Below are 24,829 nucleotides of genomic sequence, written 5' to 3'. Positions count from 1 at the left end.
AAAGAAAAATCCCCTGAATCTTAATGGCACACTGGACTGAAATCAAGTGATCAGTTTTATTCAGTAGATGGAATTCACCTTATTGTATACTACTGATTAATGTAAATTAAATTATTAATTATTTTTCTGTAGGCAAATATAGGAAGATATTGTTAACTCTTAGGTTTCATAAGAAGATTTGTAATATCCTGGAATTGATCTAATAATTAATTTTGTTTTATGGGTTGCATGACAGTGTAATGTGAGAGTTCCATTCAGCTTTTCAAAACTTGAACCCTTGTGATCCAGTGCAACTGCAGTTTCTTGTTAGTGAACAGAACTCATTTAGCAGAACTTACTTAAACAAATAATTGTGGTGTTCAGAAATAATTTCTGCCATGTGTTGTTGCAAGGGAAGAACATGTACCACGAAGCCATTAATGCACTGACAGGTCACTTGTGCATGTTGGAATGGGCTGCTCACTCCTGCATCTGTACTGAGGGTCAGGCTTGCAGCATGACAAGGTTTGGTCTGTTCACTCTGTAAATAAATGGGTCAACCCCTCCTGTATTTGCCAGACCAGTAAAGTAGTTGACATATTCTCCCTTTCCAACTTAGGTGGACTAAGGGCATCTTTTGTAAAAATGTTGGTTGATAAAGATTAAAAAACTGTTTCTCCACAAGGGTTCTATTATTCACTAGTATGTTTTAGACAAAGGTCTGTGGGCATGAGTTAGGAAGATATTTATGGTCAGTCTTTAAGAAGCAAAAGGAGTTAAATCCCATATTTGTAGCAGTTCTCAGCAGGAACTGATTGCCACTTCCATTAAATGCTCTTTAAAATATCACTAGTTTTAATAAAATTAGGATCTTTTATAATTGTATCATGTTCTCATTTTACAAAGAGTAACAAATTCAATCAGGCTGTTACATGGTAAAACACATCTCTGGTTTTCTGTATCTCTGTAAAGGCAGGAAAATAAAAATGAAAGCTGAGAGGAAGTCACATTTTCTCCTCCACAGGTCTACATTGTACCTGAACTTCATTGACATGCACTGAAGTTCAGGGCTCTTAGGAAAGCAATGAGAGGGGGAGGATTTTTCATACCCATGTGCAAGGTGCACATCCATCTGCATCTCCTCAGCCCAGTGCTGCTTGGTATGGTTTTAATTACAGTCTTTGGGTAGGGAGAGATCCAAAGAACTGTGTGACTGAGGACACTGAAGATAGCCCCATCTAATACTGGTGAAGGGTTAAAATGGCATTTTAGGGAACCAGACCAATGCTGCCAAACATTTGCCATGACTAGTAACACGCTTAAACCAATTTCAAATGTTTTATTGTAACTTGGGAAATTCAAGGTCGTGTTAACTTTTCCAGTCTTTTGAAAATATTAATGGTTTTGGATGAGCATAAATCTGTAAGGAAACCACAAATTTAGTTTCTTTAAATTTTTCACCTCTACAGAAATTGTTTCATACCATTTTTCTGATCTATTTATTTTACTTTTCCACAAAAAATATTGCCCTTTCTTAAACTATTAACTGTTAACTGTTAACATACAGGAACTTGGGTTTTTAAATTATTTTTTTGAGAGCAAACTAATCATTATTTTTAGTCTGAAAGACTTAATGAAAGTGTCAAAAGGAGACAAGAGGAAAAAATATACATACACTGCAAAGTACTGTAGCTGAAGAAAAAATGTTCTATAATCATTGTGCAAATACTGCTTTTAGCTTTAGCTGAACTATGGGTTATTATTCGTAACTAAATTCCAGAGTACATTTTATTCTTATATTTCTGGCCAAGAAAATTATGCAAAAAGTAGATTCTCATAAGCAAAATGGGTGAGGACTACAGTGCCCAAGGTGTAAGTAAAGTTAGGTTTTGGTCATGCCATCTTTATTGCTCTCTTTCTCACAGTTGTATTAGTTACATGATTTTGATATTTTTTGTATTTGATTTTTCTTAGTTATATTTCATGGGATTTTCAAAGGATTCTATATCACACATAATGTAATTTAAAGTTTCTCACTGCATGTTGAAAACCAGTAGTTTTTGAAATATCAAGTGAGGCTGTCTCCTGAAAGGAAAACATTATTTATTGCAGTTAAAGTCGTGTTTCTGGCCAGCTTAACATTGACACCATATTAGCCCCGTTCAGAATGAATGATATTACCAATTAACAGTTCCGCTTCCTCCTTCCTTCTGAAAAAAGTAAGCAATAATTGTATAGTGTACAATAATTAAAGCTTTTTATTGATGTCCATAAATGCATAAATAAATAAAAGGAATTTTGGTGCCAACTTGCACCAGTCACAGGCTGCTTGACTTTGAGAAAACAGCTGGTAGCACTTGCTGAAAATAGTTCATTTAAATGCCTTATTTCAGGTATTTAAGGTTTGAAAAGCCTGGTTTTAGCTTATGAAAATACAGTCTATGGGCTCTTAATCTACTTTTTTCCTGTTCACAGTCTGTTATAGCAAAAATTACTCAAGAATTCACTCTGATGTTCGTAAGTTCATGTTTACAAAACAGTTACTAAACGGACTTACTTTTTTTCTTATATTAAAGCAGTAATCTTTGAGTAGTGTGTCTGCTTGAGTCTTGATGAAAAGTAAAAGCAGAAAGCAAAAATAACCAGTTTGCCACTTTTAAGTGGGAGGAAGTGAGCACTGCTGCACAGGAGAAATCCACTTCACCTTGCATCCAAAGCAGCACTTGCTATCTCAAAGTAACCTGAATTTTTGCTCAATATTGAAAGTTTGAAGATCTTTAATCATCTTTGCTGAGGCACTGTACACTCACTTTTGCTGGGAAAGACAGGCTTTGTGGGACCCACAGGTGGATGTTTGAGGTGGATTTGGCCGTGGTAGCTGAGTCTTGAGGGGATTTCTGAAGTCTCTGTGATGCACCAGCAATATCTGCTGGGTGTTTGGGTATTGGAGTGAAACATTCCCTGTGTTTGGATATTGGAGTAAAACATTCCTCGTGTTTGATATCAAGTAAAACATTCCCTGTGTTTGTATATCAGGTAAAACATTCCCTGTGTTTGATATCAGGTAAGACATTCCCATGTTTGATATCAGGTAAAACATTCCCATGTTTGGATGCCAGGTAAGACATTCCCCATGTTTGGATATTGGAGTAAAACATTCCCCATGTTTGATATCAGGTAAGACATTCCCCATGTTTGATATCAGGTAAGACATTCCCATGTTTGGTATCAGGTCAGACATTCCCATGTTTGGTATCAGGTCAGACATTCCCATGTTGATATCAGGTAAGACATTCCCATGTTTGATATCAGGTAAGACATTCCCATGTTTGGATGTCAGAGCTGTTCAGGGACCTGCCTCACCCAGCTGGAGCAGGGAGGGGCTCTGCACTTTGCAGATGCACCTGGGGGCTGTGAAAGTTCTCAGTCAAGGATTGCTGTTCTAGGATGGCTCAGGTTTTGGACATTCTCCCTTAGCTGTTTTTATTTAATATCAATAAAATGGATTGATGCTGAATCAGCCCTGGCCAACAGTGGGGTGACAGATGTGGCAGCCAGATCACCCTCAGTTTAGAAGAGTGTTGAGCCAGCAAGGCTGGTTTGGAACACAAACCCTGTGAGGAATGGCTGAGGGAGCTGGGGTTGTTTAACCTGGAGAAGAGGAGACTCAGGGGTGACCTTGTCACTCTCTACAGCTCCTGCAAGGTGCCTGTGCTCAGGTGGGGTTGGTCTCTTCCTCCAGACAACAGCTGACAGACCCAAAGGACACAGCCTTAAGCTCTGCTGAGGGTTGGATATTAGGAAAAAGTTTTTTACAGAGTGATAAAGTACTGGAATTGTCTGCCCGGGGAGGTGGTGGAGTCACCATCCCTGCATGTGTTTAAAAAAGCCTGGATGGGGCACTCAGTGCTGTGGTTTAGTTGAGGTGTCAGGGGATGGCTTGGACTCGATGATCTCTGGGATTCTGGGATTCTGTGTGTGATTTATGAGTAGATGAACAAGAGCTGACCAAGGCAAGCCTGCTCGTGGGTGTAGCCCCAGCTTGTACCCATCTGGGTCTCCAGTTGTAGGATAAACACATCCCTGGCCACTGGAGGTGCCAGATGTTATAACTCAGCAGCATTTTCTTTCTGGCTCTCCATTGTGTGCAGTTATCCATTGGTTTTATCTCTTCTCTCATTGATTTATTAGGGACTCAGTCATGTGTTGCTTACTCGATAAACCCTGCAGTCTCTGGAGATGGATGTGTCACCATCAACTTGCTAATCAACACTTCTCACCTTTTGGTGTAAGGCTTTGTCATTCTGGGCAGGTTACAGCTTTCCTGCACTCCCTCAAATGCACTTTCACAAACCTTTTTCTACCAGAGACCAGTGTGGCAGGAGTTACATCAGCTTTTTTTTTCTTTTTTTTTTTTGCTTTATTGAAGGGAAAAATGGTTCTCCTTCTAGGATAAGGATTTATTAAGAGATACAAAGCAGCATGTAATTTGTAATTCTTGTTGTTAAAAAAAAACCTAATAAGAAGGAAATCTAGTACTTGTATTTAGATCTGGTCCTCAATAGTAGCATAGCCATGGGCTGTTTATGCTTGGTCTACATCATCTAGGCTAAAAATAGCCTTCCTGTCATTTTATTGGCAGAGTTTTAGCTACTCCTTTAATTCTGTTTAAAAATGAATAGAGAGAAAGACAGCATAAATATTGAATGCATGCAGATATTTCAGTAAGTAACTAAAAGGAGATTCCTGATGCTTTGAAGAGCTCTATAATGAAATTGAATTCATATTTTGTTTAAGTGGGATTTCTTAAATTAATATAGTCTTGAAAAGTATTATGTTAATTTGTGTATTTGTATCATTGAAGTAGCTACTTTTAAATAGCTATATATATTAAAATATATTTGTTTTAGTACTGTCCTGCTTAATTATTTTTTTTAGATTTCCTTTGCATTTTGATAAGAAATGATTGGTGAGGTATTTAATTTCTCATCAGTTAAATGGGAAGCCACATTATTTCTTATTTTTCTATTAATAAAATGAGTTTTTGCCAAATAAGAAGACAATTCACTACTGCCTGCTAAAATCTTCAGCAAAAGCCTGAAAATTTCAGGCTTATTATGTTCTGGTTTTTGAAAACCTGTGGAAACAAGGAAAGGAGAACTGGCTTTTTTGTGTTCTGTCTGTCCTATAAAAACGTGGGCTACTTTAGAAACTTTCAAGGCCACAGTCACATTATGGAAAAGACAGTTTTAAGGTGGAGGTGTGTCTCTGATGAGTTTTTATTGATCTGAAAAGGGCATTTTGACTTTGAAAAATGAAATCTAATCTAATCTAATGAAAATTAGATTCAGGCTACTGAAAAAAACCCAAATCTACAAAGGAGAATTTTTACTGTGTTAGTAGGGTAAGGCTCTGTGATAGAACCATTGCAGTGATTTTGTCAGTGGATTACCTGTAATTTCATCTAAGAAGCACTTTTTCCTCCGTGTGAACTAAAATTCTATTTGTACCATGGTCTTTACTACTTCTCCTCCTCCATTTTTGTTCACCCACACCCTGATGTGTATTTGCATCCTTTAGGACAGTGTTATCCTGCACATTCAGTGTATTTGTCTGTGCTCACATAAACAGGAATAACTGGAATTCTTTCTTGTAGCTTCTTTGATTTTCGTTATTTTTTGTTTCTCGAGTTTTCATCCTGAAATTCTGTTGTTACTTTACAAATTGATCCAAAAAATCAGCACTTATTGCAGTCAGATGCATTTGAAAGTAACTTGTGTTGCTTTAATGGTGGTGTTACAAATGAGATGATGAAAAGAGAAGCAATGAATATTGTAGTTTTTACATTAGAGCATCCAAAATAAAGTAAGTAGTTGCAATCCATCTGTTGCAAGTGCATAGCACTGGCATAGGGGGCATATCAGTTTTCAGGACTCATAATCAAACCAGAATATTTACTAGTGAAAATTATGCATAACTGGAGTGGTTTTATACATACAATCTGGACTTCTGGTAAAAGTATCTATAAGTAAAGCAGAATTTGTGCAAAGTCTGGAATAGTCCCTTAGTGACCTTTTTTAGTGTGAGCAGTATCACTATTTCTATGACATTATTAGTATTCAAACTATTTTATAACTTTTTTTTTTAATAGAAGAAGTATGATTCCATACAAAACTACATTCCTAAAAGATTTCACGTTCCCAACATAAAAAAAAAAAATTATTGGAAAATCACTTTTCTATCTTGAAAAATCAAGCCAGCTATTCTTGTTTCAAGTTTCATCTAATATATTGTTCCGTGTGGTTGTATGATAAACACATTATTCCTTGAACAGGAATTAAGAGTAAAGCTGCCACGAAGGGGTTTTGTTGTCAGAGTAGTTCCCGCCTCATGTTTTGTAAGAGATTTCATGGTCCCATTGTAAAGAGTGGATGATTTAAAACGTGTTCCCAAGATAAACTTTCCCATTGTCATTAATGAGGATGGATAATACTGAGTGACAAGTGCATTAGGAATGACACAGAAAGAGCTGTTAGATTTGTCAGAGCCTATCACTTCAGGCAATGAAACTTGAGGACATTCTCTTTTAGCAATTTTTTGCTATTTATTTAGAGAACCAAGGATTGTGATTGCTCACACAGGTGGATTCTACTGTCTAGTTCATTAAATATTTAGGTAACTTTGAAAAGGTGAAGGTGATAAATATGAGCATTGTACTCCACTGTGAGGGGTACAAGTGGTTGCTTTGCTTGCAAATAATTCAACAAAACTAATACACCGTTTGTTTGTTTGTTTTTAAAATGTTTATTTGGTAGATAATTTTTTAATTTGCAATACTCTGAATGGGAGTAATTTAAAGTTATATAATAAGAAATTCTCTGAACTGTCATAGTGAAGCTTCTGGGATAAAGAACCCTAAAATTAGGACACAATACATGTAATTTACATTGACTTAAAAATTGTATTTCTCCGTAGAGCAAGACTTTTTAAATATTTATCTCGGAATAATTAATAATGTATGACTTTTTCTGCTGTTTAAAACCCTTCCAAACTACAACATGCCTATCAATTTCCATTTTCAACATCCAATTGGTCACTTTTTCGCCTTGCTTCATCTTGCCTGGCTGCCAACCAAATTTTGCCCGCGTGTACCTTGTTGACACTAATAATGGCTGAGTCGGTGTTGGTGTGCGTGCAGCATTTCCCAGGCGGCAGTTTGGGGTTGGGGTAAACCATCCATCACCACTGCACACCGCTAATGTGCCCCAGCCAGGGCGGCCCGTGAGTGAAATTGCATTTGACAATTCAGCTCTCCTTGGCGTGCCCGAGGTGAGCATTGCTCCAGCCCATCCCCGGAAGGGCACAGCAGCTCCTCCATATGCTGGGGAGGATCCTTTTCTATTGTCAGGAGACTTTGCAAAGCATGTATAGGCAGAGATGGTTTTATTTTTTTTTTACTTCCTTCTTTGCAGATGCTTGGCTGCTGCTTTCTCCTAACCAAAGCACTTTGGGTTTGTGAAGCATTTTGGGTTTGTGAAGCATTTTGGGATCTTTGTTTCATCAGAGCTCTTCCTTTGAGATGAACCAGGGCAATATTGGATATATAGGAGATAAAAATTCCAGAGGGATGTGAAACAGAAATTATTTTTTGTTAGAATTCATAGACCAGTAGTGTTGGTCAAACATCAGGCAAAGTACCTGTTACTCTGTTGACCATTACCAAAACTTACAACTGCTTGGAGCATTTGGTTAACACAGAACTTGAGAAAGCATGAAAAAGCAAAATTTCTCCTGTCTGTCATATAAGAAATCTTTTTTTTCCAAACCATGTTTTTATTCATATTGTGTACAGTTACTGGTGTTGACCATTACCAAAACTTACAACTGCTTGGAGCATTTGGTTAACACAGAGCTTGAGAAAGAATGAAAAAGCAAAATTTCTTCTGTCTGTCATATAAGAAATCTTTTCTTTTTTTTTCCAAACTGTGTATTTATTCATATTGTGTATAGTTACTGGTTTAAAAACCTGACTGTACAAATATGATCTGACAAAACAGACCTTTTATTTCTGGGTAAGATTGCTCAAATTATCTTCAGAGTAAAAAGTTTTCTAGGATTCCTTTTTGATAACTATTGTCCTTTTTGTATGAGTTTTATCATAGTATTTTAATTAACATCCTACATCAGGAGTGCTGCTTTTTGTTAGTGATGTGTACTAATGCTTCATCAGATATAATTAATTTTTCAAATGCAACCTTTCTGAATAGTTAGAGTAATAAAGTTCTATTTCCAGGTAGATAATTTCTGTGTAATTTTCTTCTATAGTTTCCGTATATTGAGTTAAAAGATGCATTATTTGGATAAATAGGTCCCTTCCAACTCAAGATATTCTGTGATTCTGTGATAATGCAGATAGAAAACACTGATGAATTGCACTCTGGGATATGTTTTGATTTCTCACTGGTTTGTGCAGCAGCATGTTTTTGCTGGTGTTTTTGTATTTTAACAGAAGCACGAAGATCCACAGTCAGTTTGTCCTTTCAGACAAGGACAGCCCATTCCTGTTGCTGCAGAGGGGAGTGGCAGGGGCACACTCATAAAGGCACAGCTACCAGCCCAATTTTCTCTCTCTCACAACTCATACTTTTCTCCTTAAAACTGAAATACGTTTTTTAAAGTGCTTCCATTCAGCAGAATAAGCTCCAACTGAATTAGTAATCTTGTTGAAATGCTTGACAGCTGAATGTTTTGTTTGTACCTGTTTTAGTCGTGGGGAGGAAGGTAAATAATATGGGTACCATGGCTTTCTACAACATTTCCAGCCAACAAGTCCAGAGGAATCAGCACCCTTTTGAATATACAAATCATTTATTTTAGTAACCAGCTGCTCTGAAGGCAGGAAAGAATTAGTCAGCCACACAGCCATGTTCAGTTCACCTGTTGCAGTAGCAGTGTACTAAATATACCATCATTTATGTCCTGCTTTCCATATTTGTTACTTTATTTATTTTAATTGATTTCATTCTGATTCTTTTTCCTTTGAGTGTCCCTCTGTGGCCCAGCAGTGTCCTGTGTAGGTGCTGGTCACTCTAAACCTGCTGTCTTGGGGACAGAAAGCAGTGTCACATCCCAGACCTGGCAAAGCACCCACCCACAGCTGCCTGTGTCCTTCCACTGCTTTGGGGAAACTGTTTGGGCTCTGGATGGTTCCAGAACTTTTGTTTTGTTTTGTTTTGTTTTGTTCCCTTTGGTATTAACCATGACTTCCTAAAAAAATAACTTCTTAAATTCTTAGTCTAGATTTGAGATTATGTTGTGTGTTCTTTCCTGTGCAACATCAGAAGTTTTAGTTTATGACTCGATGTAACAAACTTCCTGATGTAAAATAGTTCTTGTCCACATCAAAATGAACAGTTGTCCTACAAAAATGAGACTTTTCTCAAGCCTCTGCTATTGTATATTAAATACCTGCACTGGTTTTATTGTCTATAAAGCAAAATTAGAGGGGTTTGGAGGCAGCAGAGGAGTTCCATCCTGTTAGCACTGCATTGCAAGAGGAATTAAGGGACAGGGATTTGAACTGTGGAGGTCTGCAAATTCATCAACAGTTAAAAGTAAATGAAAATTATCATATCATTTTCAAGATAACCAGCAATCCTTTAAAAATATTCAACATATATCTTTTAAAATAATTTTGTCAATCTCATTGTACACTTAAATTTATTACAGTTGTCTTCTCACACCCAGTTATGCCCTTATCACCAGCTAGTTCAGACCTCAGGATCTCTAAATGTACTTATGTGCAATGCCATTGAACATTACATTTTCAGATGAAAATGCAGTTATTTGTAAATCTGGCCTGTAATTCAAGGTAGGCTTCCTCCTCAGTTTCCATATCTCCAATGTGGTGGCTCATAACCCCTTTGTTATTCTAGAAGTAATAAGAGATCATTACAATGCCTTTGTATTACAGAAGCATAAGTTTTAAATCCTCTTTAAATTAGATTAGTGCTTTCAGAGACTGAAACTGGAAGAGACTTTCAAACTTCTATGTCAAAAAATAGTAAATTTTATAAAAGAGAATGTGTAATGCTCTCCATGCATTGATAAAGATTTGCACATCATTGATCCTTTGAAAAATACTTCATAAACCACACATAAATGCAATTCCTGAGATACAGCAGCTGTTTGGAAAGTGTCAATTTTGACTTTCAATTGACTAAAGACCTTATGTCTTCATCAAGAGAACTACTGGAAAATACTTAATTAGCAATATTCTTACTGTAAGTTTTAATGTTGGGATGTACTCTCCATAGAGTTTCAATGTAAAAATGGAGTAAATCTAACTAAATGTAAAGTGCTAAATCAGGCTCCAGGGGCAGCAGTTGGGATGTGTTTGTTCTATAATTCTGTTTATCTTTGAGCTGGGATCACTGCTCTTTGATGTTCCCATTCATGTTGTGTTCCTCTTCACTTCTCACCTTCCTCATCTTTGTTTTAAAAACCATGGTAGGAGGATCTTGCCCTTCTTGGAGACTGGACTAGATCCTCTCCAGAGGTCCCTTCCAACCCAAACCATTCAATGATTCAGACCAAGACACCTCATATTGCAATGCCTTCAGCAGCTGGATTAGTGCCTGCTGCACTTGATTAGCAACCAAACTCTTGCCTGGCTATTAATATGAACTCATTAACAAAAGAAAGCCTGATAGTCAGGCTCATGTCCTAGAGATTCAAAGGAGGGTTCTCTGTCCTCTGGCATGGCAGTTCAGCTGACAAACACAACTTCAGGTCAGGCTGCTTCAAATGCTGTGGGCACTGCCACTGACTATTTTCTGAATTCCTTGGCAACAGAGAGTCCTTGTGACTCAACAGTGTTGATTTGCCAAAAGAAATGCAATCTCTGGTTGGAAAACTACTGTTTGATGAATTGTTTCGTTTAGCTACAGTTGGTGAAAGTTGCACATAACATTAAAAATTCTAGGCTTATACTTAGATGTCTTTGATTCTTCACAGAGCCACAAAGACAAAGACACAAAAAAGCTTTTGCACAGACTGAAACCTGTTCCTCATGAATATTCAAAGAACTGGCTTCAATCACACAGAACAGAAAAAACATATCAATCCAACCACTTTTATTGATACTACTACTGATTCAGGTGTTTCATCACGCTGCCTTTCCTCCTTTCAGCACAAGTCTGTGAATAATTTCTTATTTCTGGATTGTTCACCCTCAGTCTTGTGCTGCTTTAGCACTTATTTTGGAGAGAGGTCTGCTTAGTACCATCAAATCTTGCTGCAGATTATGTAAGACAGTTGACTTATGGACACTGTCACCATTACTTACTTAGTTAATTTTGTCTCTCTGTTGTTACACAGTGCCCATGTCCTTTAGGCATCCTGGTTCCATAAAACTGCTTTAAAAGAACACAAACCCATTGTCATTGAAGGCAGGAAACAGACCTAAGAGACAAGCATTCTGCCTGTAAGAGTCTCTCTGTCCACATCAGAAAGAAGTTGGCCCACCTTGAATTTATGATTCATTTGTGAGTTCATATCCAGAACGATGATTTTAGCATCTCTGTCCTCATTTTTAAGAGGATTTTTGCTGTCTTTTGATACACAGAACACATGCTTCTGTGTGTCATCAGAGATACATTCATTCCATAGTGAGTCAAGACTATTGTTGGATGACTATTGTTGTTGGATTTATAATTCCAGAAGTTTTTTCCAATGTACTGGCAAGGAGCAATTGTTCTTTGAATTAGCCTTCCTCCTCCTTAGGAAGGAGGCTGATGGATGAGGAGCAGTCAGCATAGGAGAGTACAGGAGAGCTTAGAGCCAAGGGTGAGCAGTCAAGGGGTGCTCTCTGATGTTTGGGCTTTCAAATGTGTTAGGGCAAGGATGGCCCAAGTAGTTGTAAGACCATGCCTGCACCAGGGTAGGTTTCAGACTGGGAGCACAGGGACTGGCTTCCCTTTCTGTCCTCATCCCATCAAAACATACCAGTGATACACAGTGTCCTGTAAATGACAGCAGGTACCAGGTGTGCAAACCTAGTTTCAATTCATGTACTCAGACCCTTCCATTCTAAAAGCAGTTATTGGCATTTGTGAAGCTCTGCTGTTCACAGATACCACACACACCCACCTGGAACATTCTGTGTGTTTCCATTTATTGTGCAGCTGGTGACCTCTGCATGGGGACACTGTCTGTGGAGTGATGTGTGTCTGCTGAATGCTACAGTCTGCTGGACCTGCTCTGGGGTGTTTCATAAATGCAAAAGGGCTCTGAACCACTTGGCTGAGTAGTGCCTGCAGTGCCCAAGGTGTACCCTTTGAAGGCCTTCCAGTAAATGTCTACCTTTACCCTTTAACTCTGTCTAGCCTCTGTTCTAGAAAACCTCTGCAGGCTTCAGTGTCACAAAAGAAACAGCTGTTTGCCACATCTCTGTCCCCATTTCTTCCACCTTCCTTGCAGAAATATTCAGGTTTTTGGTGTCCCAGCCATGGCAGGCTCCAAATAACCATACAAACAATGAGCACATCTCACTGTCAGTGCTCCCTTTTCCTTTGCAGTGAAGTTCCTTCTCATCAGTTGCAAGGTTGATCTGCTGCTTTGTTGAATGAACCAGGTCCATTTGTTCTAAGTCTATCATCAAACCCTGGCTGTCTTAGCTGGACAAAGGTTTGTTCCTGATCTAACTCTTCCAGTGTCTCTCTCTCCCCCTTTCTTTTCTTTCTGTAAAATGCCATTTTCCTTAGACTGCCTCCTCTTCCAGCAGCCCCTCAGGAACCTTCAATTTTTTTCCTTTATATGGTTGCCTTCTTCATCTTTGCCAAGTCCTGCAGCAAACAAAAGATTCTTGTGCAACTGAGATGTACATGAAGAGAAAAACCCTTGCATTTTCTCCTGTTTCTTCCACAAAGAGAAGAGGAAAAGGGAAATAAAAGTCAAGGTTAGGAGAGAAGCTGGAGAAGAGTTTTACAAGTTGTGTCTTTTGACCCTGTTTGCTACTACAGGTGAGACTGTGCAAAGAAAATTAATTATACTGTGGAGAGAGATACACATACACATAAACATACCCTGAGCCTGTCTCCCATCCCTTGGCTGCCTCAAGAATAATATTTTACAGCTTCACTAGGAGGAGGCTGGGAGAGCTTTTCGAGCTAACAGTGCCAATCCTTATCTTAACACACAAAAGTCAGTGAGTTGCTGTGTTAGGATTTCATCAACATAAGCTAAGTCTTAGATTAGTTCAGCATATATGTTCTGTGATACAAAACACTTTGATAGAAGAGGAAATTTTTGAGGAATTTTTGAGAGTGTAATGAGACATTTGGGGAATTTTCATATGCAAAGCATCCCAAACTTAGGAAGAGAAAATGAGAGCGATTTCTCACATATAGGGTAGGTATGCTGCTATTTAAGGTATTTCAAGTGATGTTAAATTGCAAGGAACTTGAAAATTAAGATATGTGTTTCAGTGTGCTTCAGCAGTAAAAAATGGGATAATTAAGGGCTAGAATGACATTGGTGTTACTAACCAAAGCACTGGACTAGAAAAATAATCTTTGCAGTAATGTTTAGAATATGTCTGGATTTATCAAGATGATAAAGAAAAAGACTGGAGAGAAATAATTCAGGTCTTGGTAATAGAAACAAACTATATAGACCAAGAAGAAAGGTTACCTATTAGGAGTGTTCTACAGGAAGTATTGCTTTCTGCTTCATTTTTATGATGCTATTTGACTTTTGAGAAATGAACTGTCACAGTCTGAGTTTGCAGTGTCTAAGTGCTAGAGTTACACTATTATGAGCTATCATATTGTCTCTTGAATTATATCTCTTTGTATCTCTTACCAGGGTCAGTATTATGTAAGTCATGGATCTGTTCAGGGATTTTTGATGCTTCCACTTCTTGTTTTGGAACAAGGTTCCAAAGTTTGGAACTTGGCTCCTTGTTCTGACTATGAGCTTTGAGCTGTTGGGTTCTGTGCAAGAATACTGCATCTACCCTGACTATTAATGGAAATTTGATTGAGGTCTCATCTGATCTGGAAGTACAGTTTTCATGAAGCATGCTTTCCCAAACACTCAGCAGCCAGTGTCAGCTGGATCTGTGTGTCCTGCTAGCCATGACATAAATGACTCAGAAAAAGCAAGTGACATAAACAAGCAATGCAGTTGATTTGTGTCTTGATTGGACAATAAATGACGCTTGAAATGCATGATTTCAGAGTCCTGTGGAGCAAATGATGTAAGAGCTAGCAGGAATATCAAACTGAGCCCTGAAGAATTCCATAGAGCAGCCTGTACCTGCTGGCAGAGGATTGCTTTATCAGGCTGAAGTTCACCTTGGGCATGGATTCCAAAGCATTCTAGTTCAACACTATGGATCAGCCTTTTCTTCTGGATTTCTGCCTTTAGAGGAGCTGTGTTCTCACTGCAGGCAGTTTCCACATGGCCATTCACTCTCTTTGGTAGCCTGCATGAACACTTTCATGCTCAGCTTTGTCTGGTACTCAGATGAAGGCAGAAAGTTGTCCAGAGTGTGACTCGTTTGTCATTGCCTGATGCAGTGGGTGGGAGCAGGTAAGTCACCACAGGTTCTTTGGGGTGAAAAGGTTTTTAGGCTGTTCTAGTTTTTCCTCTAATCTGCAGACTCTAAATGTAGTGAGAGGTAGCAATAGAGTAAGAAATTAAAGGAATCTGAGCTGACAAGGCTAAACACTTGTTGGAGTATGGAAGGAAAGAGAAAGGAAAAAATAAGGGGTTTGGTGATTTTTACTGAAGAGTTGAGGACAGAAGAAAACACTACACAGAGAAAGAAAGTTAGGACATGGACAAAAACAAATTAGGGGTTCAGTTAATATTATATACTCTAGAATAGGTTTTTAATTCATTTTTTTTCTAACAGTGGCAAGGACAGTTTTTAGGTCATCCTTGCCTAGATTGTAATTCATTGAGGACACGGTGGGCTGTATTTTTAAGACAATGCAAATAGCCATAACATGGGAGGATGCTTGTTCTGCTCAGGTGTCTTGGTTTGTCTAGTGAATTTGTCCAGATTTGTCAGATCTGTAGGAAAAACAAAGTGCTGTCTCAGTGGTTTTAAATTAATTTGTGCTTTCGACTGGGATTTAACAGTTCCTTTGAAGCAATTATTATTGGAGTACAAGTGTATGTGAGATGCTACCTGTCAATGAGTACCTGGGGAATCCTCAGTATGCAGATCACTGACCTGATAAACTGCAGCAGCTCCAAGGGAGTTGTTATGGTCTGTCGCATCAATGACTATTTAGGGACTCTTTAATATGTGGATTATTAGGACAGTAAAAACGTCTGCAGCCCATTGTGGCAGTGCAGCTGTTCCACATGAGTGTTATTGCACAGCCTCACAAATGTTGTAGAAAAGAAGTTGACTAAGCTTGTGTAGTAGCCGTGGATTTGCATTAAACAAGTGGACTTTTTTAACCTTATGCAAAAAAAAAAAAAAAAAAAAAAAGAATAGGCATTAATGCTCATACTAAACTGGTTGGGTTTGGGGACTTCATTCATAAAAAATTGCCATTTTTCAATTACACATCAGGTGAACAAGAAATTTCCATATTGAATTCTGTGCCAATTCCTTCCCTATTTTTTTATCTGCAGTGTAGGAGGTAAACAGCAAAAGAACAGCAGCTAAACTTCTTAATTTACAGAGTGACTGATACCAACCTGGAACACATCCTGACAAGGAGACTGTCTGACCTGTGAAACTAATTCAGAAATGAATTTGTGTCAAACAAAAAGCAAAATTATTCCTGAGTAATATAAAATTTTACTATATTTCAGCATTTTTAACAGTTTCTGAAACACTGCTCCAAAAAACTAAAAACTGTTTTTAACTATGCTAGCAAGTATAACTGATAAGATAAATGAATAAACAAATGATAAATCAAATAAATAAAGTTTGGTTATCTTAGTGAAGATGCACACAAGATGATAAGGCAAGACTTTGTGAACATCATGAATATTTTCCTTTTTGATAGAATAATAGAACTGAGGTCCAAATTACTAAACTAAAATAAATAATTTCATTTATAAACAAAGCTATTTAAATTTCTCACACAACTTAACTTCAAATTTTTCATTTCAATAACAGGTTACAAAGGTCTAACTAGCACCATTTTTACTCATGCCCATATGATATTGCTATTTGTAAAAACTGTGTGTGCCTAAGAAGAAGAAATTCATAATAAGGTAATGAAGATGACCAAGCTGCTAGTGTGTAATTAATACTGTGCATATGGAATGTAGGTCCCAAGTCCATCCTTTTTAAAGAGCTGTTGCAATTTTTTTGGGCTGGATTTTTTTTTTCTCTGGGTAATTAATCCGAGAAAATGCGTCGTACTGAACTTAAGAGGAAAAATTTCAAACGGTGTTTACTTCCATGTGTATTTACATCTAAAGGGATGTTGTATAGATGGAGCATGAAATTGCAGGTTTTGATGTCAGAATTTTAAACATGATTTTTCCATTTGTCAAAACCTTCAAATGACGACGTGGTTTTGGAGTACATGGCCTGAAAGTGCAGAAGAGCTGTGGGGTTTGTGTGGTCCCTGCACTGCTCCGTGTCTGTCACAGGGGAGGGGCTGGGACACCAGGAGAGCACATTCCTGCTCGTGCTGTTGGAAGAAACCCACTCTAAACATCCTCAAGGAGTCTGAACGTTGTTCCCAAGTGCTCAAAACACATCTTAAGTCGAATGTTTTAAGTGAACAATAGAGAAAAATAATGTGCCTTTCTTAAAATACCTTCAAATCCAAAATCTGATTCCATCTCTTGTCGTTCTTTGTAAAGTCATCCAGAGTAGTTCAATTTGTTTTCCACTCAAATTAACACTGAAATAATTATGCAACTGCAGATTTAGTTTTATAACTGCCAACAGTGCAGTTATAAAGATTTCTATTATAAAGTTATAAAGATTTGGGGGCTTTTTCCCCAGTTTGCTAATAAATTAAATTTGGATTTTAACCTTTCTGAATTCGGATTTGAGGGGCTGAAGATGTAGTGGTAGCATTTTAAGCAGTAAATGCTAATTTTTGCCTCTCAAACTGAGGCAAGCTGTGAAAAGCAAAGACTTATTAGGAAGAGTTGTCAGCAAAAGTTTACACCTTTGATCTACAGTGAGGTTCTCAAAGTTTCCAGCATTACATTTCTTCTTTGAAAAAATATCCCATTATGTCTGTTACTGACACTCTCAGAAAAACAAGTGTCATAGTAACTGCCAAATTAAAAAGTAATCGATGGAATTAGGAACAATGAAATATTACTAAAAATAACAAGTGACTCTGTCTGCTGGAATAATAGGAAATTATCACATTAAGCACATTACCAGGATAAAAAATGAACAATCTGTATACATTACAAAAAAATTATTTTGTTAAGCAGACCAGATTCAGAACTTTTCCAGAGTCAGTTTACAATTAGAAGTTTCTTGTGAACTTGATATTTAAATGAAAATTCCTGATATTTGCATTGCTTTCTCAATGACAGTGATAAAACTTACTTAGGGAGAGGTTAATCAATGTTCACAATGAAATTAATGCAAAAATGCATTTCACTGTATATTGTATATTCAGTGTATATTCAGTGGGACAGAAAACCTAGACTTTGTATTTTTTTGTAGTTTTCTGTCTTTTGAAAAGATTTAAATAGCTTTGTTTATAAATGAAATTAGTTATTTTAGTTTAGTAATTTGGAGCTCATTTTCATTCTTCTATCAAAAAGGAAAATAGAGATCCCACAATCAAATTACAGCCAGAACTTGTAAAGTCAAAGATTAGAAATTCACTCTGTGAAAACTTAGCTATTGCAAAACGGGAAATAACAGTTAAGAAAACAATTCCTTTGCTGGTTTATAGGAGATATTAATAATTTTTAATATGATTACCCATTAAAGCATACTGATTCTCTTGTATGTTTTTACTCAGATAATTTTTAACCAAAATGCAGTGTAAAACCAGATGGAAGAAGTCATTGTTTGTAATAGCACTGAAAACAGCAAATGTTTCAGGATATACATGCGAGAGGTTTTTGTCAATATTATGCCACGTATGAATAATTCATTATTGAAACAGTGCTACACTTTATAAATAAATAGCCATCTGCAGTATCATATGCCATAATCCTACAAATACTGACACCAATGAGCAATGTTTTACATGTCACTAACTCAGCAGTACTGTTGTGATGTTAAAGAATTTCAGTTCTAATTTAGAAAGAGTCTGTAGGCTAATCAGCAACTTCTTCAGGCCTGAATTCTGCATATTTAGAGTAAAAATAACCTCAGTTGTTGTATCTGCCAGGTGCCATCACTAGTTCTACCCCAGAGACTGGGAAGAATGAGGACATATTCCATCAAAGGAGATGTTAAAATAGCATATTAACAGTTGTGGTCACTTCTGTTTTATTTCTGGTCCTTGGGATGTTAAAGTCCTGTGAGGAGTTAAGTGTTGGAGCAAAGAGCAGCGTGGGCTTGGCTTCAGCTCGTGCTGCACATGGGCACTGCCTGGGCTGGTTCCTCTCTTACTTATAGCCCACAGGTGCCCAGGCCAAGACCAGCTATTGATCCAAAAGAAAAGGCAGAAATGTTCTGGCCATCTGCCATGGAAAATGCAGTTTTGGATTCTGCTGTCACAAGCAAGTCTGGCAGGATTGCACAGATGAATGTGGCCAATTTTCAGTGAGAGCATCAGTAGCTTTATTTTGGCTTGAAGTGGCAGTGTTTTCCAGGTTAAGTGAATTTCCTCTTTAAATAAAATCACTTTGGTTACTTTTCTCTTGGGAAAATTGAGCTGTGCCCAGAATCTGAACCATGTGAAGTGTGTGGTGCTCCCAGAGCCTGAGACTGAGCTCTCTGTGCATCCACGGTGCTGTGGCTGTTTTGGCACTTGGTGTCACATAAACACAGGGCTGCAGCGTGGAGTTGCAACTCCATGTACTCCCTCAAGCCCCCAGCGAGTTCACACAACTTTATCTCACTACTATTTTTTGGTCTTTGCCCTGGGGAAGGAGGAAAAAACATTGATTACAACTGCAGATGGTCCTGCCTCAGGGCTAAGGGGGACAGCACATACAGGCATGGGCATTGCCCTCACTTTCCTTGCATTTCCTTTAACTCAAGTAATGACTTTGTGTCCCAATGCAAAATGGTCATTTTGCATAACACAAATTTCAAATATAGACTAGATCAGAATTTGAATCGTTTCAATTACTGCTGAAAGATTTCTTGTCTTTTCCAGATACTCACCCATTTTGCCTTAATTTAGCTTTCATGCTGGTTCTTCATTAGGTGGTTATCACAAAACAGATCTTTAATTAACTTTCCAGTATCTAAGGTCTGTGTCTGATAAATGATCGTGGTGATAACACATTGTCAGCCAACTGAATGCAGTAACAGTTTCAGGATAATGTGCACAGATAACATGAGAAGTGCTCCTCTGGCTGGTTCTGAGTGTGTCCATCCAAGCTCCAGGGAGTCACAGCTGACATCCATAGCTGTGACAACCTTTCTCCTACTCCTCCCCACCCATCCTCATTCCACCTTTGATGACGGGCTATCTTTTCCCTAGAAAGCCCAGGGAATGTTCTTTGGAGACCACCACAGTTTCCTCCTGTCTGGTAGGGAGCAGGTTTTAGTACAACCAACAGTTCTCTGTCCAGCAGGGGCTCTCTTCTAAATTAATGATGCTTTGTGAGAAATGCTCCTTGCAGCTCCCAAAATGCAAATGCTCCTGGGGAAAGGACTAGAAGGGAGAAAAGGATAAGGTACCACTTTTATGGTTTCTGCAGGGCATGCATGAAAGCAGCATTTATGGATTTTGCCATGACTAAGAGGTAAAATCTCTCTAGGTAACATTTGTCTAGGTTTTCAGAGAGTGGATTTTGGTAAATAACATACCTTGAGGGTGAAGCATTACAGATAATTCATCTTTCTTTCTTCTATTTGTTAAACACTGTGCATTACAGCTTTTAAAAACCTTGAGAGTCGTTTCTACTGAGAGATGAGAACTGTTGCCCAGATAATGATCTGAGGGACAACGCTGTCATTCTCACATGGACACTTGATCCTTGTGCTGTTCTGCAGAGCAGCAAAACTACCATTTATGCAAATGAGGTGAAAGAGCCTTTGCAGGAGTTGGAGTTGCAGATCAGAGGTCTTGGACTCATTTGTGATTGCATCTGTATGAAAGCCTTCACATTGAAATGAAGTCCAAAAATGAACCTGTTATTTGATAACTGCACTTCACCATTGCATGTCGCCCTGTAGAGAGAGATGACAAAATATCTAAATAATGTGTGGATTTCAAGATGCCTTCACTTCTGTTTATGTAAGTGCAAAAATATATTTTTGTAATGTGCATTAAGGATTTTAATAAATGCTTGAAAATGGATTTCTTAATATGCTCATTATGTTCCTGAGCCTGCTAATTCTTTAAGGAAATGAAGAAAAAATAATGAAATTATGTTACACAGGTACTTAATTTTTTTTTATCTCTGATACTACTCTGGTAATTAATGTCTGGTTTATGCAAACTAGACGATATCTCTTACTGGACACATTACTGTCAAGAAAATATTACTTGCCTTAATTATCAGTAATGAAGCAGGGATAAGCTGCTCACTTAGATATAATATATCTAATGACCTTTTCAGCTAAAGGTTATGATGAAAGGTATCAGTTTCACAAATTAAGCCTCATTCAGTTTCTAGCCTTTGTCTAGATTAATGTTTGGAGGATGAGTTTTAAAGTCAGACATAAATTGTGTTTGGTGTTTAAAATTGATTTAGTGTCTTGCTTTTAGTACATCATTTTCTCTCGTATAAATTACACCAAGCCTCATTTTTATCTTCGTGTTTTATTATGAAAGCCAATAGTTAAGTCTAGTCTTGTCTTATTAACTACTGCTGTATATTTTGACAATAGTAACTGGCAGAGGAAAGCTTAAATAAGCATTTTAATAGGGAGGCATATAATGATTTTTAAAAAGCTTTTTTCCAGCTTTTTGTTTGTTTTGAAAAGTCTTAATCAAAGTTTTTCTTTCCTAATTTTGAACATATAAACCAATTTTTAAAATATAATCATTCCAATGTGTTATTCTTGTTTGAGTCCACGAGCTAGATGTGATTCAGATTTTTTTTGGCTGATTCAGCAGTGACATCAAAAATTAATCTAACAGTTCATTTACTGAAACTGAAACAGCTCAGTGATGTTTAAGAAATTTTAACATTCCAATGTACCTGAGTACCTTATAAAAACAAGTTACATTTCCTCTTTTTACTCATTCTGTAGGAATTCTGTGATTCTGTGGTGCTTCTGCATCCAGCATACTTGGTCTTGAGCATTTGGGTGTAGTTTAGGGAAGATTGCAAATAAAGGGTTATTTCTGTCTGTCCTGATACATGAATCCATGGTCACACATACTCCATGTGCTCCTGTTCCTGCAGCCAGTGCTTCAGCTGCTCCAGAGTGTTCTGTTGACTTCTGCTAAATACCTAAATCCATAGTAATGGTTAGGATGGATGTTCCTTAGCTCAGGTTTGAAACCACTCTTCAGTTTTCTGACACACCAGCCTGGAAGTGACAGAGCCTTCAAAGCCTCCAGACTCGTAATTGCCATGGAAGAGGGCAGCTCCTGTGTTGGGTGGGATGTTGGGACAACTTCATCTCACCTTCCTCACTGTAAAACTTGTGCTGCTCTGTTCTCAGCCTGCCTGCATGTCTGTAACACCACGGGGGAGTCAGAAAACGCTGATTTTTAGCAGCACTCTCTTCACTCTGACTCGGCAGGGATAAACCTGCCCATGATACAGGCAGTTGCTCAGATCCACAGTGTGATTTTGAGCCAAATAAAGTCCACAGACCTCAGGTTAAACTGGGAGGAGGCAGGACAAAGCCAATTGTTCTTCAGAAAGCCTGGGAGATATGAAATTAATTGGTGCAGCAGGAATTAATCAGCTGATCCTGACTCAGCCAAAGAAAAGATGAAGGGCTGATGCAGAGGGCAGCACCCTGCTCCTGACAGGAACGTGGTTTTTAGGAAAACTCAGTCCCCAGCCTGCACTGGGTGCAATCTGCTGCTATTTCAATGAGATTCCAGTGCTCTTCCACGTGGAGAACAGGAATATTTCCCCTGTTCACAGTGATCATTCAGAGGTTTTGACAAAGTGCTTTCCTTCTCACAGGAAAGAGGGAATGTGGTGAGTGCTGATCCAAGGAATATGTTCTTCGTTTTCCATGTCACAGTAGAAAAATCTAAGTGTGACTGCTTTTAAAATTGACTTTTTAAAAATTTATTTTAAAAATTTTAAGTGGCCACTCAGTTTTTTGGGGGTTTTTTTATTATTTTTTTAATATGTCTCATTTTTCAAAAATGTTTATCCTAGTATGAAAACAACAAATTTGTATTTGATTTTCACCTCAAACTGTGCAATACAGGATTCTTTTAGACACAACCTGGATATTAGATACACTGAAAAACTTCACTTTATTAGAAAAACCACTCTTTGGACCATGACATTTCTTGAAATGATGTCAAGTAATTACAGTAAGTGGGACCTTAACAATGTGGTTATTAGGAAGACAGCAGCAGTAAATGTAAATTAAAACATATTCTTTTCTGTCAAACACTGTTTTATTGTGTTAACAAACAATGAAGAGAGGAATTAAAGTATAGCTACAACAAATTTAAGTGTTCTCAATGGTGTGTCAAAATGAGTCTAAAGCATTCATATGAACTAAAAGAACACTTAAATATATTCAAAACCAAAGCAAATTTTTTAGAAGAGTGCAAGAAAAACGGGAAGAAGCAGATGTAGGAAAAAGCCCAGTTTATCAAGTGGAATAAATTGAAAACTTCTAGAGACACTGGAGAAATTTAAAAAGTGGTAGTTTAATTATTAAGTGGGTATAGTGGCTATATACTTAGTGAGAGAGTGGAGAAATATCAAATGCATCTCATAATGGGAAATAATGGAATAAGTAAAAGAAAACACCTCTAGTAATATATTGAAACCATTTTTCTTGGTTTCTTCCACTTCTTTACTAATACCTATTTCATTCATCTGGTTTTCACATTTTTGCATCACCTGCTGTGTGTTTTTACCCCTTATCTCTTCTTAAACTGTATCACTGCCAAAATGCACAAATATATGTCAGTAAATTCAGAGATCCTAATTTAGGGTAGAGTGAGGAACCAAACTTCCTAATGTGTTTGTGGATCTAAAAAACTCACATGAAGTCTCTCTCCCAGTCTTCATGAGGGATTCATTTTGCTAGTCCTTTTTCCCCAGGTGTCTGTAATATAAATATGTATTTTGCATTTTATGTTCTGAGTTCCTTGGACTTGTTTTTCAGTAGAATATGACGTTAACTGGCTTGGAGCAATTGGCTTGAAGAGGTGTGTGTGTGTATTCTAATCCCTGCTGCAAAGTAAAGCCTGGTTAATTGATCTCCATTTGGATTTACAAACCAAAGTCCATTAGGCTGGTCTCTGAATCACTCCCTGAAAAATCCCTGCAAAACATTTTCCATTTGAGTTTTTGGTTAATTGAAAAACAGCTCTCTTCCCCTGAGCAGTCCCAATATTCCAGGTACAATTTCTCTGTGTCTAACTCACGATGGCTCTGATTAAAAACAGTCCAAATACGTGGAGACACGGAGGGAGTGCTCACTCTGCAATCTTGCCTTCAGCTTGAAGTGCAGAGAAAGGGCTGGGAATTCTTGTGTGGAAATGGCTCAAGATGAACCTCATGGAAACTCAGCAGGCACAAATGTGGGCTCAGGGAAATGTTTCCTCTGCAGAAGCAGAGCAGGGAAAGCCTGAAAGCCTCCACTGTGGTACAGGCATCAAATACTGCCCTTGGGTGATGGTTTCCCCCATCCCAGCACACTGCAGGGTACCTGCCTGACCCCAAAAACCAAAGGAGAGGTTCTCCACAAAACCTGGCCCTAAAGGTAAAAGTCACAGTGGTTTTCTCAGCTGGCCTCCATCTACCCCCCTGCCCATGCACCCAGAATTAACCACAGAACTCCTGCTGATGGGGAGGTTCATTTAAATGTAAATCTAGATTAATCCCAGCTTTAATCCCACCTTCAAAATGTTGCACATTACATACATCCTGCTTTTATAATAGCAACCTGAGAACTAGATCTGTAATCTTGCTCCAGAAACATTTGTTTGTAAGATTAGCAGACTGTTTAGTTGTCTGTGGAACTACATCATTGAAAATTCTGCATTTTGCTATTGAATAATAACTTTACATGGCTTTTTCTTTAACTGTCACTTTTGTTCACTTTAAAAGAGAAAAAATGGAATAATAATAGTAACAGTATGCACTCCAAAGAAGAAAACATGAAATTAAAGCATCACTGATATTGGGAATCTCAGAGCATTTTTTAATTTCGTGATTACTTCACAATAGTAAAATACTGTGAAACATTGCATTTCATTAGCTGCCTTTATTGGATTTTTACCTGTATTTTACTTTAAAGCACTGTGCATGCTCAGATCATTAGTTAACTTATATATATCGTGGTAAAAGTCCATATTTTAAAAATCTGCTACTGTAGTGACTGTGCATTGAAACAGGGCAAAGTCTGCTTGGTTTAATACTGCTAAGATGGTAAAGATGAGCTATGAAATTGCAATACATGCATAAAATGAAATTTTAAAAGATGGTTAAGTAACAGAAGTGGGTTCAGGAAGGACTTCATATTCCACTTTATGTTTATACTGACTACATGTTTGAATGGATTTCAGGAGCAGTGAAGCATTGCTGTAATACAGGGAAAGTAAAAACA

General features: G+C 37.7%; 1 protein-coding gene across 3 annotated transcripts in view; it reads left to right on the top strand.

The window, feature by feature from the left end:
• Positions 1 to 24,829, top strand: part of ELP4 (elongator acetyltransferase complex subunit 4) — a 137,636-nt gene that overhangs the window by 69,684 nt on the left and 43,123 nt on the right. Inside the window, exon 10 of one of the 3 annotated variants that reach the window (XM_088175265.1) lies at positions 19,996 to 20,420. The exons of 1 other annotated variant lie outside the window; for it this stretch is intronic. In XM_088175265.1, the coding sequence (XP_088031391.1) occupies positions 19,996 to 20,034 (39 nt within the window). In that variant the 3' untranslated portion in view covers positions 20,035 to 20,420. Of the gene's footprint in view, positions 1 to 7,451; positions 7,578 to 19,995; positions 20,421 to 24,829 lie in introns of those variants that run through there. One more of the 3 variants, XM_088175264.1, reaches the window with a different exon arrangement.

This window comes from Sturnus vulgaris, chromosome 18 (genome assembly GCF_052056855.1).
Source record: "Sturnus vulgaris isolate bStuVul1 chromosome 18, bStuVul1.hap1, whole genome shotgun sequence".
Taxonomy (NCBI): domain Eukaryota; kingdom Metazoa; phylum Chordata; class Aves; order Passeriformes; family Sturnidae; genus Sturnus; species Sturnus vulgaris.
Note: the sequence above shows the minus strand (reverse complement) of the source record. Positions and strands in the feature narration are given on the sequence as shown.